Genomic DNA, 21,016 nt, shown 5'->3' with positions numbered 1-21,016 from the left:
CCTGAGCCGAAGGCAGACGCCCAACAGACTGAGCCACCCAGGTGCCCATAAAAGTATTCTTAAAACCCACCAAGAAACAAAGCAAACCTATTTCCAATTATTTTTGCAATTAATAAATATTTATAATATTAAGTAGTTATATTACAATTATACTTGGAAATAGTGATAATTCATTCAGAAATAGTTATAAAAGAAGTCCTTACAAAGCAAGGAAAAAGACCATTCAATTTGTAAACAGAAACCTAAATTCTTAGAACATAAGAAAATCTATAAAATTTTACCTAGAATCAAAAATTTAACTGGCCTAACATCACACCAGTCCAATAACCAAATCTAATATTCCAGACTTATAAAACATTGTTCCGCTCTGAGCAGAGATATGCTTAAAAGCAAAACAGTATCAACCTAAAGAATCATTTTTCCTAATCTTATGAGTATCTCAAGAATAAGTGTATAAAAATATGACTTTATAAAAGGAAGATAGTAAATATGCTCTCTAGAAATGTAAATGTCTTGAGAATAATAGAGATACACTTTTAAACTTAATTTCCTTAAAACTAAAATGCTATGATAAAAATATGAAAACTATAACAATCTAATTATTTCCACCTTAACACATTTTTTCCTACATTAAAAAAAATCAATAAATATTTTTCTTTCAATTACTGACTAAAAAAGCATTTTAGCAATATAAATACCTGATGAGCATGTACAATTTTTGTATTATGATGACATTTTAAACAGTTCATCTGAACTATTTCCTCCCCCCAAACCCGCCAAAATAGATTAGCACTGAAGGCACATATACCCATTAAAGAAAAAATGCTGGGACACTGCCAGAACAGCAGGGAACTGTAAATGTGCCAAGATTTTCAGGCAGCAAGATGAAATTTCAACAGGAAAAGCACTAAAAAATTAGCTAAGTTCAATTCCATTTTCTTTGTAAATGTCAAGATATTATCTCTCTAGGTCTTCCTAAGATCACATATTCAATCAAGAAAAAAAAATTTAACCCTCTGCATAATCTCACGATTCTATACACCACTGAATGCTGGTGATAATCAAGAAAGAACTCATATTAAATAAAGAGGAGTTCGAGGAGCAACATTCTGAAGGAAGGAAGGCTAATAATAATACTAAAGGGAATTTTTTTTTTTTTTTAAGATTTTATTTATTTATTTGACAGAGAGACAGACAGCCAGTGAGAGAGGGAACACAAGCAGGGGGAGTGGGAGAGGAAGAAGCAGGCTCCCAGTGGAGGAGCCTGATGGGGGACTCCATCCCAGGACCCGGGGATCACGCCCCAAGCCGAAGGCAGACGCTTAACGACTGGGCCACCCAGGAGCCCCTAAAGGGAACTTCTGATTGCCTGCGATAACACAAGGATGTTCCCATGTGATACAAATCTAGTTTGGTTTTTTTTTTGAAAGATTTTATTTATTTATTCGACAGAGATAGAGACAGCCAGCGAGAGAGGGAACACAAGCAGGGGGAGTGGGAGAGGAAGAAGCAGGCTCATAGCGGAGGAGCCTGATGTGGGGCTCGATCCCATGACGCCGGGATCACGCCCTGAGACAAAGGCAGACGCTTAACCGCTGTGCCACCCAGGCGCCCCACAAATCTAGTTTTAATCTGCAGATCCTAGTCCTCTTCCCTCAAAGTTGGTTAACTAATTATTACAGGGAAAGGTCATCACAGCATCTACAAATAAAATATGTGATCATATTATAGAGAACTGTCCCTCCTTATAGCTTGTGGAATTAGTTTTACGACTTTATAGTCAATGTTGCGCGCGCGCGTGTGTGTGTGTGTGTGTACGCGCACATGATCATGTACACGGTATATATATATGGGACAGATTTTAAATGACATAAAACATTTGTTTTAGTTTACAGTGTAAAACATAGTAATTTGATATATGTATATATTGTGAAATGACCACCACAATAAATTTAATTAACATCATCACCTCTCATAGCACATAGTTATGATTTTTTTTTCTTATGATGAGCACTTTTAAGATCTAATCTCTTAGCAGCTTTCAAATATACAATATTGTTAACTGTTGTCACCATACATGCCTAGAACTTACTCTAGGAAGTTTAACCTTTTGCCCACTTTCACCCATTTTGCCCACACTCCTAATCCTCCAGCACCCACCCGCCCCCTTGCTTCTGGGTAACCACCAACCTATAGAACACACTCTTTTGGTGGAGGAAAAAAGCAATCTTGGTACCCCAAAGGGCCACAAATGTCATACCAGAACCTAGCCTTTAACAAGATTATATCTTCCTTATTCTATTGCCTACCCCATAGCTAAAGATGGAACTACCAAAAAAAAAAAGTCAACAGCAAATAAAAGAGAAAGGAGAAGGGTCTGAATTATAAACTATCTGGAAATGTTTCCACAGTGATTAGTCCTTAAGCCTTGCATCATTCCTATGGGGTAACTAGGGAATTAGCCTCATTTATGAAGTGAAAACCTGAACCAGAAGAAAAGTAAGTTACTTGTATGCATTTCCCTTTAGGTACCTCTGCTTAAACTCAGTGTCATGAGGTTGTTCTGAGGTGGAAACAAAAGGTGTAGAAACCTACAGACACAGAGACACAATCCCAGAACAGAAGAAGCACAAGGACTGTTAGCCCTCGTCAGTATAGAACAGCAGCGGCCACCACTCACTAAGCATCTGCCATCTACCTGTTTACCCACATCCAGTCACTGAAGCCTCAACACAGCCCTGTGAGGTAGGTGTTACTTCTGTTTTGCAAATGTGAATGTTGAGGAAGAAAGGTTAAATAATTTGGCCAGAGTAACACAGCTATTCAGTAGGGGCACCAGGATTTGTACCTAGGACTAACTGACCCCAAAAGCCCCAGCTCTTCCCAATCCCTGCCATATCTCCCACAAAACTCAGTCTCTCTTAACACCTGATAACAGACCTGCATTACACTTGTGCTTTACACACGCTACTACGACAAAGAACTACTGTGAAAGATATGCCCATTTCACAGATGAGAAGATGAGATTTAGAGAGCTCAATATGACTCCCCATGGCCACAAAAAAGCAGCAGGGAGATTTAATATGGGTCTCTCAGGCTATCACGTCCATGCCCTTTCCTTTTATCAGGTTGCTTTCAAACTTTATTTTCTAGGTATTTCACACATGCTAGAGACTCTATCATATGGTGATAACTATTACTACTTCTATTTAATGAAAGATTGTGATAATCCCAAAACACAGTGGTATTATCCTCATTTTACAGAGTTTGGAGAGCTTGGAGAACTGGATCAAGATACAGAACATACAGGCGGCACAGACAGAACTTAAGCCCAGTCTGCAGAAACCCAAGTGTGTACTTAAAACCCAGACACTGCCTTTCGGACATGGTTATCTCTATGAACAGTCTTAGAAACTTCCAAACAGGAATCATTCAGCCAACACCTTAACCTGTTTACATCATTATCTTTTCCAAAGACACTAAGCTTAAAAAATGACCAAATTTAAACATGAAAAAGAAACTAATTGTGATACAGAAGACAGTGCAATACAGAATTATTAGGAACAGAACATTAAAAAAGAGTCAATGATGAATTTTTGAGGAATAGTCAAAAGGACTGAAATCAAGAAATAAACTCGAGTTTATTTTGTTGTTCCTGATCAAGCAACAGAATGTAATTTTCAACTACTATATTTTTCTGTTTCTAAAAATGTCAGATTTACTCATGATATTCCAAAAATTTCAGAACTTACCACACATTATCCCCAAGGCTGTGCTAAATACCGCCATATATCCAAAGTAAAATGATGTTTGAAATAAGCCATACATTCTGAAATAAGACAAAAAATTTATATAGTGTATCTGTTTTTACTTTCAACACAGGGCCTTAAATTCTATTTATTTCTTTTTAAAAACTGAAGTACAATTAGTTGACACACAATGTTACATTAGTTGCAGGTGTATACTCAGCGACTGAACAACTTTGATGGGACAAGTCTATACATTATGCTGTGCTCCCCACCAGCGTGGCTACCATCCATCACCATACAGTGCTTATGACGATACCACTGACTATATTCCCCATGCTCTACCTTGTATTCTTAAATTCTGGCATTTAAATGACACCTTCAGTTTCCTAAATACAAAGTGAGAAAATGTCTCCACTTACTTTGTTTTGAAAAAATAGTAGTAAAAGGAGTACATGTAAACATAGATCGCAGTTGATGCAGCAGAGAGAAAACTTGTCCATTGCCTGAAAAAAAGGTAACTCTTTTGAATGAATGGCACTGAAACAGACTTTACACCAAAGAATTTCATAAAAACATCCTTGAAAATTCTGTATTTTTAAAAACAAATGCATGTAGGGGCATCTGAGTGGCACAGTTAATTAAGCAGCCAACTCTCAATTTCGGCTCAGGTCATGAGATCGAGCCCTGTGTTGGACTCTGCCCTAGGTGTGCAGTCTGCCTAAGATTCTCTCCCTCCCTCTCCCTCTGCCTCTCCCTCCAAAACCCCCCCTCCGCCCCGTGTTCAAGCTTGCTCTTTCTCTCTCTCTGTAAAACAAATAAATATTTTAAAAGATGGGTACAGATGGCATTTAAATATATCAACAAGGAGAAAGCCTAAGAATTGGAAGGAGAGATCCTGAATTTTGTCAGATACCCTATTATAAGTCACCTTATATAAACCACAGCCTTTTTCAGAACTGTCTTCTTTTGTTTAAAATGCAGCAATCCTTCCTCATAAAGTTCTTAGCACATCAAACACTTTGTAAAAATACATAACAGTGACCACTATGAGTACAAACACTATTTTTTGGCTGATTATACTTTTCCTCTAAAATCTTCATCTTTTTTATAACTAAAAAAAAATTCCTATACTATCTTAAGCAGCAAAATTTCTATACAGATCTTTTACTCTACTTAATACACTTTAAATGGCATTTTACTTGAAAATACAGAGTGCCTTGAGGTTCCTCCCCAACCTAAGTACTTACCACCTATAATCCTCTGCATTTAGTAGAAAGTATGTGCACACGATGGTCACACAGACGGTCACAATGCACAGGATGACCAGCACCAGCATCATGAAGCCGTAGACGTAATAGATCTTATATGCCCAGAAAGAGGTGAAGATGAAATACCTAAATAAAATGCAATTTTTTGCTTTATTTTTGCTTTATTTTGCTTTATTGCTAAATTTATTGCTTTATTCTTGAAGCTCACCCCGCTTTTGCTAAATCTTACATCTTAGTTCTCACTTTCGTCATACTTAATTCTCAATTATTTTCTTTCAAGTAACTTCCAACTCTCTTACTCTTTTTTATCTATTAAATCCTCCAAAAATCTCTCAAAAATATTTTCTTGGATAATCTTTCAAGAACAGATTTTTTAGTAGGGCATTCATCTCTAAGCAAACTGAATAAATTAGAAGCTTAAAGGAGTAAAATGTGGCAAAGAAAAATGAAAATAGCTAAAAATTCATATCTGTAAAATAAAGACAATTCCCTCATTCTTTCATTTTTTCTGGATGCAACACTATTCAAGCAATGTATTTTATACTTTATAAAACACCTTAGTAAATTTTTTAAAAAGTAGGTTTGAAAGAGTAATAACGTACAAAATTACGAAAATAAAAATAATTAGAAAAAGAAGCCTAAAGGAGCTTCCTGCTATTTTTGGAGGACACCAAGAGGTGGCATTAACATTTTACATGAAGAACAAGACTCTCACTCTAATTCCATTCCCCAAGTCATCAGTAGAAAAGGGTCTTTTAGCCTCTTTTCTTTTTCTTGTTCTCTTCTGTTTAGCTCACTTATTTGTCACTCATTCTTTCAACAGCTATTTAGAGGCCCTACCACATGTCAGAGAAGCAGTGAGAACAGAACTGTGAAGATGACACAGTCTCCTCCACCCTCAGGGACATTACCGTAAGAGGGCAGCACCAGTAAGAAGGTAGTCATGATGCTCCATGACATGTGCTTTATCAATGCACCCAAGAGGGGCATCTTACTGCTTTGCTTAAGTGGGGCTCTGGGGAGAAGAGGTGGTGAGAAGAATCAAATAAGGCATGTGGGGTAAGGGGAGCCAGAAGAATGTTCCAGGAATAGGAAGAGCAAAGGCAAAGCTTACACATAAGGGAATTCACTGTATTTAGAAAAACTCAGAGTAACTGAGTATGGCTAGAACTTCAAGTGAAGGGGTGAGAGCTAAGAGATGCGGCTGGAGAAGCGAATGAGGCCAGATCCTATGTTATGAAGATCCTTACTGGCTATGTTATGGGGTTGGCACCTTACCTCAATGAAAATGAAGAAAAGTCTTTAATAAACAAGTGATGTGATCAGATTAACACCTTAAAAAGATCACTGTGGCTACCAAGAGGAGAATGGGCTTGAGGGTGGTCAAAACAGAAGAGAATTTAAGGATACAGCAGAGAGGCTATCCAATGGAATGGAGTACTTGAGAAAGCAGGAAGAGATGTGATCCAGAAAGTACCGGGAACAGGGGTAGAATGGAAAAATAAGAGTGGGTGAGGATACAAGCCTACAAAGTACCAAAGAGGCTCCTGAACTGGCTTTATTAAACCACAAGCTAGAGTGACACACACTCCAGTCCCTCTATGGTACTAATACCCACAGCACATTCACAGCTGGTAGGTGACCACCAGGGGTGGCCTAAATCTATGTCAATTGTGCTTGTTAGTGTAATTAGATAGCGTAATTGAATATGGCACACACCAATACACATGACAGCAAAAAGGATGCATGATTTCTATGAACATTATGTTGAAAGTTTTGGAGAAATTTAATAAGGTGAGTCACTTAAAAAAACAACATGAAATTAGGTATGGGTGAGACAACTATGAAAATCTGGGAGAGAAATGTATAAATCTAGAAGGATTCTGCACTTAGAATGTTTGTTTTTTTTTTTTAAAGATTTTATTTATTTGACAGAGATAGACAGCCAGTGAGAGAGGGAACACAAGCAGGGGGAGTGGGAGAGGAAGAAGCAGACTCCTAGTGGAGGAGCCTGATGTGAGGCTCGATCGCATAATGCCAGGATCACGCCCTGAGCCGAAGGCAGATGCTTAACGACTACGCCACCCAGGCGCTCCTGCACTTAGAATGTTTAAGATAGGTCTTAATGTTCTTGTTCCACCTTTAAAACGCTGGAAACACAGAAGATACATTATGAATGTCAAAGGGAAAATGATGGAAACATTGACTAGATATAAATCTGGCTCTATATTTTTAAAAAATGAGCGAAAGATGTACCTTGAGTTGTTTTAAGTTAAAATAAAATGTTATGTATGAGTCTTTTAATAATTCCCTTACATGGGCCAACTTTCAATTAACCAGTTATCAGATCCAATCATGTCTGTTAAGGAGATGTCCACTATACAGGAAAGAATCAGCAGTGGGGCATCTGGAAATGTGTAAGGGAGTTCAGAGTAGTCACAATGACTGGCATTTTTGTGGGCAAGAACCAGAGGTATATGACTGCAGTTCTTGAGAAAGAAGTGTCTTGCCTAAAATGCAGAGAGCATTCCCATCAAGGAACACTGGGATACAAACTGAGAAAAGAAAGACTTAATTTTTGCAGTGGTGATCAAGGATGCAGGTATAAAGCATAGTACCTGGGCACCAGGTGGCGTATCTTCCACCCACAAACACATACACATTTCCCAGCACTCCTGCAGTGGAAGGAGACCGGGAATATATGTATCTGAAGACGTCAAAATCTAAACTGACTGGTAGGTAATGGTTTACCTAGTTCCCCAGGCCCTCAGAAATACTTTAAAAATACAATAAAAATCAGTAATTCCATCTATCCTGCATGTAATCAAAGACTGGTCTAGTAGTCTTTAGCATGCATTGTTTGATTTCTAAGATCTCCTGTTAGGTGAGAAGGGTCTAGAATATAATACAAAACATAAATTTCACCCAAATACTTGAGACCACGCAGAAAACTGCTTTTAGGTAGATTATGTTAGATTCCTTTTGGGGAGCCGCGAAATTAGCAGACTAACTGTTAGATGCCGTCCCATCTACTGATTCTACACCTACTCAAACTCCTAAATTCTCGTATTACAATCATATCCCTCAAAACATAAACACATTGCCACAACTTACATTTCAATAAAGATTGAGCCAAAAGGTAGAATTCCTCCCAGGCAAACAATAACTGCAGGCTCCATAAACCTGGAAAATATTAAAATTAGCAATAAACTTCTAGTATGATTTTCACATTATAATATATAAATCCAGATAATAGAAAGCAGATGCTTGGTACTTAAAAATAATCTAAGGGATAGAAACAAGCCAGTAAAAAGAAAAACAAAAATTCAAAGAGGTTACAATACAGAGGTAGCACTTCAAATCAGCCATAGGTTACAGTCAAAGTTCTTTCTCGCATAAGAGGCAGGTAAGAATTTGGGGAATAGAAATTCTTGCCACCAACAAACTCAGGAAAAACTCTTAAGTATTTGCTTCTGTTCTACATCTCTCAACAACTTTTAAAAAGTTTATAGGCATTTATTTATAGAAAGCCATAGGAAAAGTCCTGAGAGCCCTATCTGAAATAATGTTTCCCAAATTGTGGCCTTGCCATCTCCTTGGTCATGCTTTCCTTGGTTCAGTAATTTCTTTTCCTGTGAATTACAACAATTAAGGTATTACGAGTTCTGGGTTACACTGGAGCCAAAGAGTGAATAAAAAATAAAATTAAAACCTCATTCATTCACTCAACAAACACATACTAATGCAATTGGTAATTCTCTACCTGGAATGCCTTTTCTCGTCATACTTCTCCCGTCAGCACTGGCTCCAGCATTCTCCCCGTAAAGCCCTTCCCAAGTCTCCCAGAAAGAGGTAGGTCCTTCCCCCATGCTCACACTGCCTCTTGAACGTACTCTGTGGCAGCACCTAACCACACTACCTGGAACTGTGTAATTACATACATATCATACCTCCCTAGATTATAAACTCTGGCAGGCAGAAGCTATTCATCTAGGTATGCCCCATGCCCCGCACAGTATCTGGCACATAAGATATGAAACTACTATCTCTGGCATAAACAAACTAAAAACCCAAGAAGAGGGGAGCACCAGGGTGGCTCAGTCAGTTCAGCATCTGACTCTTGGTTTTGGCTCAGATCATGATCTCATAGTCATGAGATGGAGCCCTGCATCAGGCCCCATGCTGGGACTGCTTGAGATTCTCTCTCCCTCTCCCTCAGCTCATCCCCCCCGCCACGTGCATGCATGACATATACGCTCTCTCTAAAAAAGCAAACAAAAACTGAGAAGAAATTGAAGAGTCTGAAAGCTGAAAAAAACAAATCTTAAAAACCACTTAATCTAGTTTTCTTTCCTCCTTTTATAGGAATCCAAGACCCATAGAGGTTAAAAAATGATCTGCCCAAGATAACACAATCAAAGAAAGCCAGATCTAGTATTCAGATTTTAGATCCCATGTAACTATATATGGAAAATAAAGATACACATGAGCCTCCCTCCAACTAGCTGTGACCCATGGTTTGCAAGGCCACGTGTTGTTCCTTCCTCTCTTTCACCAGCCCTAGTGACCTAAAGTCTAATCTTGATTTGAAAGAGAAAATGGACTTTAAAAAACAAACTACAGAAGTTCTCACAATTACCAATCTAAGAAAAAAAGGAACATGGACAATCCTAAGACTAGAACAGATCACCCTCCTTTAAACTATACGTGCTATTTTTACTCAGCCTCCATTTCTATAAATGACCTCCAAGTGTACAAAAGACATGGTATATGTAAGCATCTGAATATAAATTATGTCTATTATTAAGGTAAAATATCTAGGAACAAAGGCTTTTCAATATATATCCCTTATTATGAATATACAGAGTCTAATGTGCAGCTACTCTTATGAGATGGAGGATGTAATAAGTGTATATATGGTAAGATTGTTCTATTTTTGTCCGCTAGTAAGAATCAGGAAAATGAAGAATGCAGACTAGCATAAATCAGCACTAAAACATTTAATTTACTAATTTTAAATGGCAATATATTTATACAAGTTCACATTTAGTTCAAATTTGAATTATGAAATTTAGAAATATAACATATTAATGACATCCCGTCTTATGTCTGGAATTTGAAAAAATACAAATTATCTTAAGTTAAAAATCCATCAAGAATCATATTTTCAAAGTTGATCAGTCAGATAAACTCTAAACTATGTGTATACTGCTGCAATTAAAGAATCTCTTCAGCTGTTTAACAGAAATACTCATCATCCTTGGTCAGGATTAATCTTGAATACTGGGAGGTCCTCAAGAACACATTTTGTGCATAAAACGTGACAGAATGTATTTGAGAGATCCTATACTATCCCTGAAGTGAAGACAAAGAATATTAAGTCAGTAAATTGTTACTGGTCTTAGTCCTAATTCATCTCTCAACTGGTACGATATATGTGGCTATAAATATGTGTCAGTGTTATTTAGAATAATAAAATATCTGGAAAGGAAAATGAAATTATAAGCCTAGGGTTGTCAAACATTTTCTATGAAGGTTCAGATAGTAAATATCTCAGGGTTGGAAGGTGATACGGTCTCTGTCTCTGATGCCGCAGTGTGAAAGCGTCACTGATAATACGTGAACAAACAGGCATAGGTAGGTGCCAACAGAACTCCTCTTTCAAAAAAAGGCAGCAGGTCAATTTTGTCCCATATACAAAACTGTTGCAGCTTTAGTTCCCGCCCAGGTAAATGCACTAGTGTACTTATCAAAGCATTTAATTTATCTGTAAATGGCACCAATATTCAGAAAGTGAAATAAGGATGTAATTGCTTACTACTACTACAAAATAGGTTGAAGGAAAAAGTAAAAAGACAATTCTTAAGTTCAAACTTAAGACAGTCATTCTTATAAATAAATGCCAATTCTAAAAGTTATATATACATATAGCCTTAAGAATTTCTATATTGTGAGGAAAAATGACATAAGATTTAGCATTCTTTTTACCATTTTTTCTCCGGTATGGGACGAGGCACAGCATTGACACGACAAGGAAAGTTGGGCTGACCTGACAGATTTCGGCCAAGTATTGTACCAACAAGATTTAGAGGAAGAATAACAAAAAAACAGATGCAACAAACGGCCACCTGTAAATTAAATTAAAATGTGTATGATTACTCAGAATAACAATAAAAATAAAGGGGACACTTAAAAATTTAAACACAATTTGACCACAAAATAAAATGTTTAAGTTCAATATAGGCTAAAATTGTATAAGATATACACTAATGAAAAGAGGCAAAGAATGTGCCTTAAAATATTAGAATTCAACTAAATACAAGTCAAACTGCTTCCCACCTCCCACAGTTGCTCACGTTCCCCGTTCTCCCATGTGCTCTCTGCTGTGGCCCTTTTTTCTCTCCTGATGTCACTTTCAGCTGTCATGTTTCTAACATATCCTTTATCTTTTCTCATTATAACCAACTTATTGACTTGGTTGCATTTTATTGAGCTCAGAGAGCTTTGCATGTTATTTCCCCATTTTACAGATGAAGAAAATGAGACTTACAGAAGCTAAGTAACCTCCCATGCCCACAACGCTAGCACCCAGACCAAAACCTCAGATTCGATCTCCCTGTCTCAGAGACTGTGCTCACTTCCACTCCACAATGCCTCAGGATCTTAACAACACAAGCTTATCTCTATTTACGCACAGATGGGTCATTACTAAAATGGCAGGGGTATTTTCCTGCCCATCAGCAGTTCAAAGTCTAAAGTTATAGGGAAGACCATATAGAGATTCTAGAACCAAAGTGGTCAGTTAGGAAAATAATTACTTCTGTGAGTTTTTTCTTTATATAAATCTGGGTACTCAAGGACACACACTGAAGCTCTTTCCAGCCAGCATCTGGTTAAGATCACTTCACTCTGAACTCCTACAAAACGGAAGGACTGAACGGCCTCTAAGATCACTTTCAATTATACATTTTAGGGTTCTAATAAAAAGTAAAAGTGAGAAAAGTTGAAAGAAGATTGTGAAGAAACTAAGAGAAATGAAGAAGCATGGGGTAGAAAATCCACAGTTATTAAATGAGAAGAAGAGGGTCTATTTTGAAGCAACATTAATAAAACCACATCTTCATTATATCCGTGTGTGTGTGTGTCTTAAACAAGCCAAGGGGAATCACCATCTTTCTTCCAGATAAAATTTGTATAAATGTATGAGAGTTAAGAGCCCTGGAATCCCATTTTAAGGAGTAGGCTTAGGAACTCAAATTATTGGTATCTCAGTTTAGACCTACTAATAATATGAATTTATGCTCATATGACAAGAATATGTAAAACATAAAAAATAAGCTGTTTTTAAGATACATTAATCATTAGAAAATATTGCAAATTATACATTGTTTCATAAATATCTGGCGGATGAATTGTCTCAATTTTTGCTGTTGACAGCTTTCTTATTATTGAGATTTGCTACCATTAAGTATACAAGACCCAAAATGCTAACACACTGTAATAAGACCTATGTATTTCCTTCTTAATTTACCAGAACTCTAATTTCAAATATGAAATGAAGAGAAGTTGAAGAAAATACTCCTATGAGGAATGACATGGTCTAGAAGAGTGGTTTTCAAATTGTTCCACAGACCCCTCAGGTCCTGCTGAAGAGCTTCAGGAATTCCACAACCATTTAATTTGAATATTCTTTTGAAAAGTGTTCTTAAAAAATATTTTGAAGTGTCATAAAAAAATACACAGATTCAAATGAGTTCTGTACCAAATATTAATAAACTGAAACTACCATAACAGGTTAACTAATTTTCATACAAATCTGAGAATAGTTTCTCCTGCTAACAACTCTGTGTACAAATTTGGACTTCTTACAAATGTGCTGTTGATTAGGAAGGTTCATGATGCTACACTGGTCTTTTGTTCTCCCTCCCTTCCCACCAATCCAATTCAGGCCTGCACACATTTGTTCACTCAAAGTTGTATAAGCAAATGCACTACAGCACATGTGTGTGACAAGCCAGTAAGTGGCAAGTGACGTGAGGGCATATATTGCCTGTGTGCTCGTACAAAGCATAACAATAATCAATAGAGGACACTATAGAGAGTTTCATCAAGACATTATCAACTGTTTTTCCCCTTTTCTTGTCTGTTTTCTTATACATGATAAAAAATGTAAGCAGTTTGTTAGAAACTGTTAAGAGACTGAACTGTGAAACCAATTTTCTATTCCTTTGTGTTAAGTTCTGGATGGGTTTACTTGAAGAATTACTCTGAGATTGTAAGGCAAGCTGTTAAAAAAAAAAAAAGTCATATGAACTAAATCATCTGTGATGTCGGGATTTTTCTCAAGACTGATATTCAACCAAATAAACTGGTTACTGAAGAAGATATGACTGACTCTTATTCATACCCTTTTACATTAGATCTGTATTTATCACAACTTTATTGCTTCTCATTAAATTGAGAATGTTAAAATACTGAATTTACAAAATTTATTTATACTAAAAGATTCATGCTTATATCTGTTTTCTATATTGGGCTTCCACAAAGTTTCATTTAAAAATGAAATTTAGTAAGGGCGCCTGGGCAGCTCAGTTTGTTAAGCATCTGCCTTCAGCTTAGGTCATGATCCCAGCATCCTGGCATCAAGCGCCACATCGGGCTCCCTGCTCAGCTGAAAGCCTGCTTCTCCCTCTCCTGCTCAACCTGCTTGTGCTCTCTCTCTGTCAAATAAATAAAAATCCTTTCAAATAAATAAATAAATAAATAAATAAATGAAATTTAGTAGCTAAAAGTTAAAAAAAAAAACCCGTTAGTCTAATACACTGTGAAAACTCTGGATCTCAAAACAATATAGGGCCCTCCCCTAGTCTCCTAGCCACTGTTCCTGGACCACTAACAAAAACAGGCAGTGGGGGGAGGAAAGACTTTTCCAGGTTGAGGGCCTCCACTATCTACAATAAAAGCAAGTTAGAAACAAGTAGTGCCTATCAGTACTTAATATCCCAAAGATGTACCAACTGGTCAGCTCTTCTAAATCTCAGTCATAAACCAAAATTTGGCTAGTATTTATTCTAGCTCTGCTTCCAGACTGGCCCTTTACGAAATCCATGGCGTGACTGCAATGGAAAGGGAAAATGCATTCTGAGATGAGCTATTTGCGAATGCTAAAGAATATAAATGTTATTTATGGTGACAGACAGTAATTGCTTTTAGGTAAGGTGATTCTCAGGAAATATACTGTCTTATCAGTCATTATGCATTTCTTCAACATCTGCTTAGACTAGACAATTTTTATCACTACTTTTCTACCTCATACATTTTATGCCTTTAAATCTATATAAAAATTACTGAGCTTCAGTTTAAGCATTTCAACAATAAGATCTAATAATCAGGGCATCGCCAACTCAAACACAAATGCCCATAAGAAGTTTATTTATTTTATGAGATTATTCTCAATATGCTCATAAGTAACTTCCCACTCTGCTTTTTTGAACGTCAGTACTCTAACAGAAGAAACACTGGATTTGAGGTTAAAAATGTATCTGATGACCCAGCATCATTCTGATACCAAAACGAGGAAAAAAGAAAATTACAGACCACCATCTTTCATAAATACAGATATAAAACCCAACAAATTGTAGCAAATGGAACCCAGCAACATACAAAATAAATACATCATAACAAACTAAGGTTTATCAAAGGAATGAAAAATCAGTTTAAGATTCAAAAATCAATCAATATAAGTGACCATACTACCAGACTAAAATATGAAAATCATGGATTATCTCAAAAGATGCAGAAAAGCTACTGCAAAATCCAACCTCCATTCAAAACAAAAACAAAAACAAAAACAAACTCTCAGCAAACTAGGAGCAGAAGGGCCTCACCAACTTGATGAAGGGCATCTACAAAAAAAAAAAAAAATACAGGTAACTCTATTTGATGGCACAAAACTGGATGCTTTCCCTCTAAGTGAAAGAATAAGACAAGAAAGTCTGTTCTCATTGCCTCCGTTCAACACTGCACTGGAGGTTCTGGCCATTGCAATGTAGCAAGAAAAAGAAATAAAAGGTATACGGATCAGAAAGGTAGAAATGCAAGTGTCATTACTCACAGATAATATGATAATCTATGTAAAAAATCTTTAGGACTCTACAAAAAAAGAAAATAGAGCTAGTAAGTGACTTTAGCAAAGTTGCAGAATGCAAAGCCAATATACAAAAATCAATTGTTTTTTAATACACCATCAACAAACAATCTGAATTTGAAATTTAAAAAATATCATTTACAAATAGCATAAAAGAAGAAAATACTTAGGTGTAAATTCAATAAAAGATGCACAAAATTTATTATTATTATTTTTTAAAGATTTTATTTATTTATGTGACAGAGAGACAGCCAGCGAGAGAGGGAAAACAAGCAGGGGGAGTGGGAGAGGAAGAAGCAGGCTTCCAGCAGAGGAGCCTGATGTGGGGCTCGATCCCAGAACTCCGGGATCACGCCCTGAGCCGAAGGCAGACGCTTAATGACTGCGCTACCCAGGCACCCCAGATGCACAAAATTTAAACACTAAAATCTACAAAATGTTGCAGAGAAAAATTAAAGATACCTAAGTAAGTCAAGAGCTATGCTATGTTCTATAATTAAAAGACTCAATATTGTTAAGATGTCAATTCTTCCCAAATTGATCTATAGGTTCAATACAATCCCAATCAAAATCTCAACAGGTTTGTTGCTGTTTTTTTTGTTTTTTTTTTTGTAGAAACTGACAGGGTCATTCTAAACTTTATATGGAAATAAAAAGAATCTAAAAATACCAAAACAAAGTTGAAAAAGAACTGATTTCAAAACTTACTGTAAAGCTATAGTAATCAAGACAGTGTGACATTGGCATAAAAACATGCAAAATTAATCAATGAAAGAGAACAGGAAGTCCAAAAATAGATCTACATTTATATGATCAGTAGATCAACAAAAATGCTAAGGCAATTCAGTGGAGAAAGCATAACTTTTTCAACAAATGGCGTTGGAACAACTAAACAGCCATAAAAGCAAAACAAAACAAAAACCTTGACCCTTAACTCATACAATATACAAAATTAACCACAAATGAATAATTGACCTTAAATGGATCATATTTAAGAGCCAAAACTATAAAATTTCTAGAAGAAAACACAAGAGAAAAGCTTACTGACCTCTGCCTGCAAAAGGACAGAAAAGCACAAATCATAAAGAAAAAAAATCAATAAATTAGTTAATTACTTTTGCTCTTCAAAAGATACTCTTAAGAGAATGAAAAGACAGGCCACAAAATGGGAGAATATACTTCCAAAATAAGTATAGGACAAAGGACTATTAACTACAATACACAAAGAACTTTTCCACCCAACAAAATAACAACCTACAAAAAACAAGCCCAAGATTAGAACATTCATTAAAAAAATAATAGGGATGGCAAATAAGCACACAAAAATATCTTCAATATGATTAGTTATTACAGAAATGCAAATTAAAACCACAATGAGACACTAGTACATATCCACTAGAATGGCTAAAATTTAAAAAAACTGACCACATCAAGTGCTGGAGATGATGTGGAACAACTGGAACTCTTATACAATACTAGTGGGAATGTAAAATGACAAAACCACTGTGGAAAAGTTTAGTGGTTTCTTCTTTCCTTTTTTTTTTTTTTTTTACTATAGTTGACACACAATGTTATACTTTAGCATAAGTTTCTTAAAATATTAAACTATCATATGACTCATTCCATTGTAGTTATTTGTCTAAGACAATTGGAAATATACCCAACATGAAAACTTGTATATGAATACTCATAACAGCTTGTTTGTAATAGCCAAAAACTGGAAATAACCCAAATGTGCATTACGGGATAAATGGGTATACAACAGTGGTATACCCGTGGAATATATGGAATACTACTGAGCAATACAAAGAAACAAGCTATTAATACATGCAACATCAATAAATCTTAAATAATTTTCTGAGTGGAAAAGGACAAAAAAGAACATACTGTGTGATTCTATTTAGGTGAAATTGTAGGTAACGCAAACTAATCTATGATGACAGAGAGCAAACTGGCGGTTACCTGAGGAGGAGGGAGGGAAGGAAAAAGGAGGATAAAAGGGGTGAATTACAAAGGTACACATCAAAACTTCTGGACTTCAAAATACCTTTTTTTTGATTGTGCTGACGGTTTCCCAAATATGTACATATATCAAACTCATCAAACTGTATACTTTAAATACATATAATTTATCATATATTAATTATACCTCTATACGGCTGTAAAAATATACAGACCAAAAAAAACCATAAAACATTCTACATTCACCACTCTCAGATTAAGCTAGAATTTCTCTTGGCAGAGAAGATGGAAATAAAGAAACAAAAACAAATCACCACCGCCAGCAGCACCACCCCAAACAAAATGTGATTTAAGTCAATTACCCTGCAAGAGTGCTGGGTTTCTGCTCTGTAAAACAGGGATGATGCATGTATCACCAGCTCTGCCTATCTCTTTGGGTTCTTCTGAAACCAGATTAAGATAAGGGGTATGAAAAAGGTTTGTAAACTACAAAATGCTACACAAATGTCTCTGTCCTTACTATAATTCATCTTGTCAAATTTGGCATATCATTTGAGTCAGGTGAGATCATTTTAGATGCTGTCTTCACCATTCCATATTATTAGTTTCCTCCCCGATCTCACATACTTTTTCACTTTAATTATCAAATCACTATGCCTTTATACAAATTAACAATTACTTGAATCGGCCAAAGTCAAGAGTCTACTGAAAAAGAGTATGTGACATATTATCAGGAATATCATCCCAATTCTTTAATTCTATAATTATTTAATTACACGTCTACCTGACTGTACTATTCCACCTACATTTCTCTATCTCGTCCAACAAGATCAATACTTTATATTCCTTTATTCTTCTTGTCTACTAAAACCTACCAAAAAGGGGAAATCAAGTTGTTCTAGCATTTTTGCTTTAATAAATCCATAATGGCTCCTAATATTCATTGTTTCTGTGATTTAAAAAATAAATTTTAATAACATTCTAAAATCTTGTGCTTAATCAAGTTCACCACATTTTGTAAGGTAGAATCCACTTTCTTCCTTTCCCTTCCGGAAAAGTAAATTTGCTTATGTCCAGTTTTACAATGCTTCTGTTCCCTTACACAGTTATTCAAACATTACTCATCAGCATGATCTCTCAGTGTGTCTAAAGGGTCACTTACATAAGCAGCAAACTTAACAGCTAAGGTGGCTGGGTACTCCTGTACCATCAATCCCCCTACCTATCCTAGGCTTCACTTACCCGTTTATCAGGGATTATTTTCCTCTTATTTTTTCTTGTTTAAAGATTATTTTATTTAATGAATAAAAAGAGAAAGAATGGGTTAGAGCCATTCTTCTTTCACTCTGTTATGTCATTGACCCCATGTAATGAGCCTGTGGTCTTGCTATGAAAATATCTTCACAAATTCTTACTTGCCTTAGCATTTATCAAAAGTTCAGGTTAGTTAATAGAGTTTGTCTAACACTATTTTTATAGATCTTTATTATTCTTTTACACTTAAGTATACTGTATTCTTCTCACAATCTTTGAGAGATCATAAAATAGTACCTGTCCATTAATCTTGGCCTCCATTTTTTCCTCACCGTGGTAATTTCTGATCACATATCATGAATTTCATTTTTGAGAGCCTCCAATTGTTAAGCCATTTTCCCAGTTACTGTCCAAGAGTTGGCTCATGAGAGAGCATTTCCCTAAATATTTGTGAAATTGGATTTCCTAAAACCTATGGCATATTTCTGATAATGTTCAAGATGTCCCCCCCCCAAACTAAAACAGATCTGAAGATGACAAATACACCATGGTTCACTCATGACTCGTGTTTCTTCTCCACCAACTATTCTACCCACTGAGAGACAAAACAATAAAGTATAATAAGTCGAGGATTAATCAGTTCATGCTGAGCTTAATATTAGACTAGAGGTTATTAGTTCCTACGCTACTTTGCAACTTTGAGTTTTAAAACTCTGCAACTAGTTCTTTGTCCCTTGAAAGCCTACAATAACATCATACCTAGGATCCGAGATTTATAGCCCACAGAAGACTTCATGCCTAAAATTTCTTTTCAGAACATCCTGAGAAAACCTTCCTTATTCCCAAGAAACTCTCACAGGACCAAAAACCCTGGGTATAACAGATCATCATTCTTGAACAAATTCCCAAAAGAAAAAGATTTTATCTTCCCAGAATCAACCTGATTTCCAGTGCATTCTCTCCCTTTCCCTTTAGCCAGGCTAGACCTCTGGCCAGAATGCTCCAACTTCAGGAACAGGTATCTTTGTCTCTGGACAGTCCATGAACCCAAATTTTATTTAAATGCTCTCTTAATCCTCTTTTTTTTTTTTTTAAGATTTTATTTATTTATTTGACAGAGATAGAGACAGCCAGAGAGAGAGGGAACACAAGCAGGGAGAGCGGGAGAGGAAGAAGCAGGCCCACAGCAGAGGATCCTGATGTGGGGCCCGATCCCACAACACCGGGATCACGCCCTGAGCCAAAGGCAGATGCTTAACCGCTGTGCCACCCAGGCGCCCCTAAATGCTCTCTTAATCTTCTTGTAATACTCTCTTGACTTTAGGCATCATCCCTTAAACCTAGGACACTAGATATCAGCTCAGATTATTACCACCACCCTCTACTTATGTTTATCTTTATTAAGCTAAGAAGATTGATAATTGTTCAACAAGTTTAATCTGACAAGGATTTAATGGCTTTTATGTGTAATTAGGTAGAGTTGAGCAGGAAAGTTGGGAGTCCGAAGACAAATCTTTCCCATTTTCAATCTTCTCTTGGGCTAGTCCTGGTGACAACAGCAGTATTCTGACAAAATTCCAGATCCCTGGCGGGCAAAATCCCTATTATTCAGGTGCCTTGATAGGGCAAGTCAGAAGCCTGAAGTCACTTTTACCAAGGTTGGCTTAAATCCTCATTGTGAAATATCTGAGAAAACACAGTACTAGGGACAAGATCACCCAGAGAAAGGGCTCAATGTCCAAGAGATCAAAGGAATGGGGACAGAAACAGCTAAAGCCTGGGGAAGAGCATATAGAAATATCTGAAGACTCTGATTTTCAGACTAGGGCGTTCAGTTAAGTAGGGGCACCCAACTTCTCAGAAACAAATACTCTAGAAGTCTTTCAGCTGACAGATCCATTCACAGATGCTGGGAAAGAGCACTGAAATTATTAAAATTCCCAAGGATTCTAATATGTACCCAGGGTTGAGAACCATGGAGTTTATGAGACTATATAACCACTTCCTTCATAATGTCAACAAGTCAAATAACTAAAAATACAAATTTCAGTAGTTAAAACACTTAATGAACAGATAGGTCAAACATTCACTCAAGTTCTTAAATTTCATGTTCTAAACAAATTTTGATACTTTTAAAAGGAGGAAAAAAGATGTTAGATCACACAACTGATTAAAACTTGAGGGCAATGGAATGTCTTTCACTTAGCATTCCTTCACTCCAAATTAGAATGCAAAGTAAGAACATGATATTATAGGTGCCTGTTAAACACCAATAGCCAGTCCTTTATATACCAAAGATCAATTTTATAAACTTGCTCAGTATAAAGCCTAAAACTGTATTATAGTAGTTATTTATTATTAAATTATCTAAAGGCAAATTACATGAATATTAACATTTAAAACCCCACTTACGAGTGGTAAAATCTACAATTTACAACGAAGCAACTTTAAAATATAATTTTCACCACATCTATTCAAAACTTCAAGAGGAAATTATAGCAGAATCTGAATTTTCATTTTTAAAGCACTATGAAAATAATTAATTCAGCAGATCATCTTTAAGAAGTCCTTGACTCTATTACAGATTCTTTCTGATGGCCTGGAACAACTATAAAGCAAATTATATTCCAGTTCTG

The 21,016-nt window shown here is 36.2% G+C and overlaps 1 protein-coding gene across 1 annotated transcript in view; it reads right to left on the bottom strand.

The window, feature by feature from the left end:
* The window catches only part of TM9SF3 (transmembrane 9 superfamily member 3), a 70,652-nt gene that overhangs the window by 6,628 nt on the left and 43,008 nt on the right, over positions 1–21,016 (bottom strand). The window contains exons 10-14 of the mRNA XM_026493768.4: positions 11,006–11,145; positions 8,132–8,200; positions 4,997–5,143; positions 4,169–4,252; positions 3,753–3,829 (exon numbers count right to left, since the gene is read on the bottom strand). Coding sequence (XP_026349553.1) covers positions 3,753–3,829; positions 4,169–4,252; positions 4,997–5,143; positions 8,132–8,200; positions 11,006–11,145 — 517 coding nt within the window. The remainder of the gene's footprint in view (positions 1–3,752; positions 3,830–4,168; positions 4,253–4,996; positions 5,144–8,131; positions 8,201–11,005; positions 11,146–21,016) is intronic.

The sequence above is a fragment of the Ursus arctos genome, unplaced genomic scaffold (genome assembly GCF_023065955.2).
Source record: "Ursus arctos isolate Adak ecotype North America unplaced genomic scaffold, UrsArc2.0 scaffold_7, whole genome shotgun sequence".
NCBI lineage: Eukaryota > Metazoa > Chordata > Mammalia > Carnivora > Ursidae > Ursus > Ursus arctos.
This window is presented reverse-complemented; position numbering and strand designations above follow the sequence as displayed.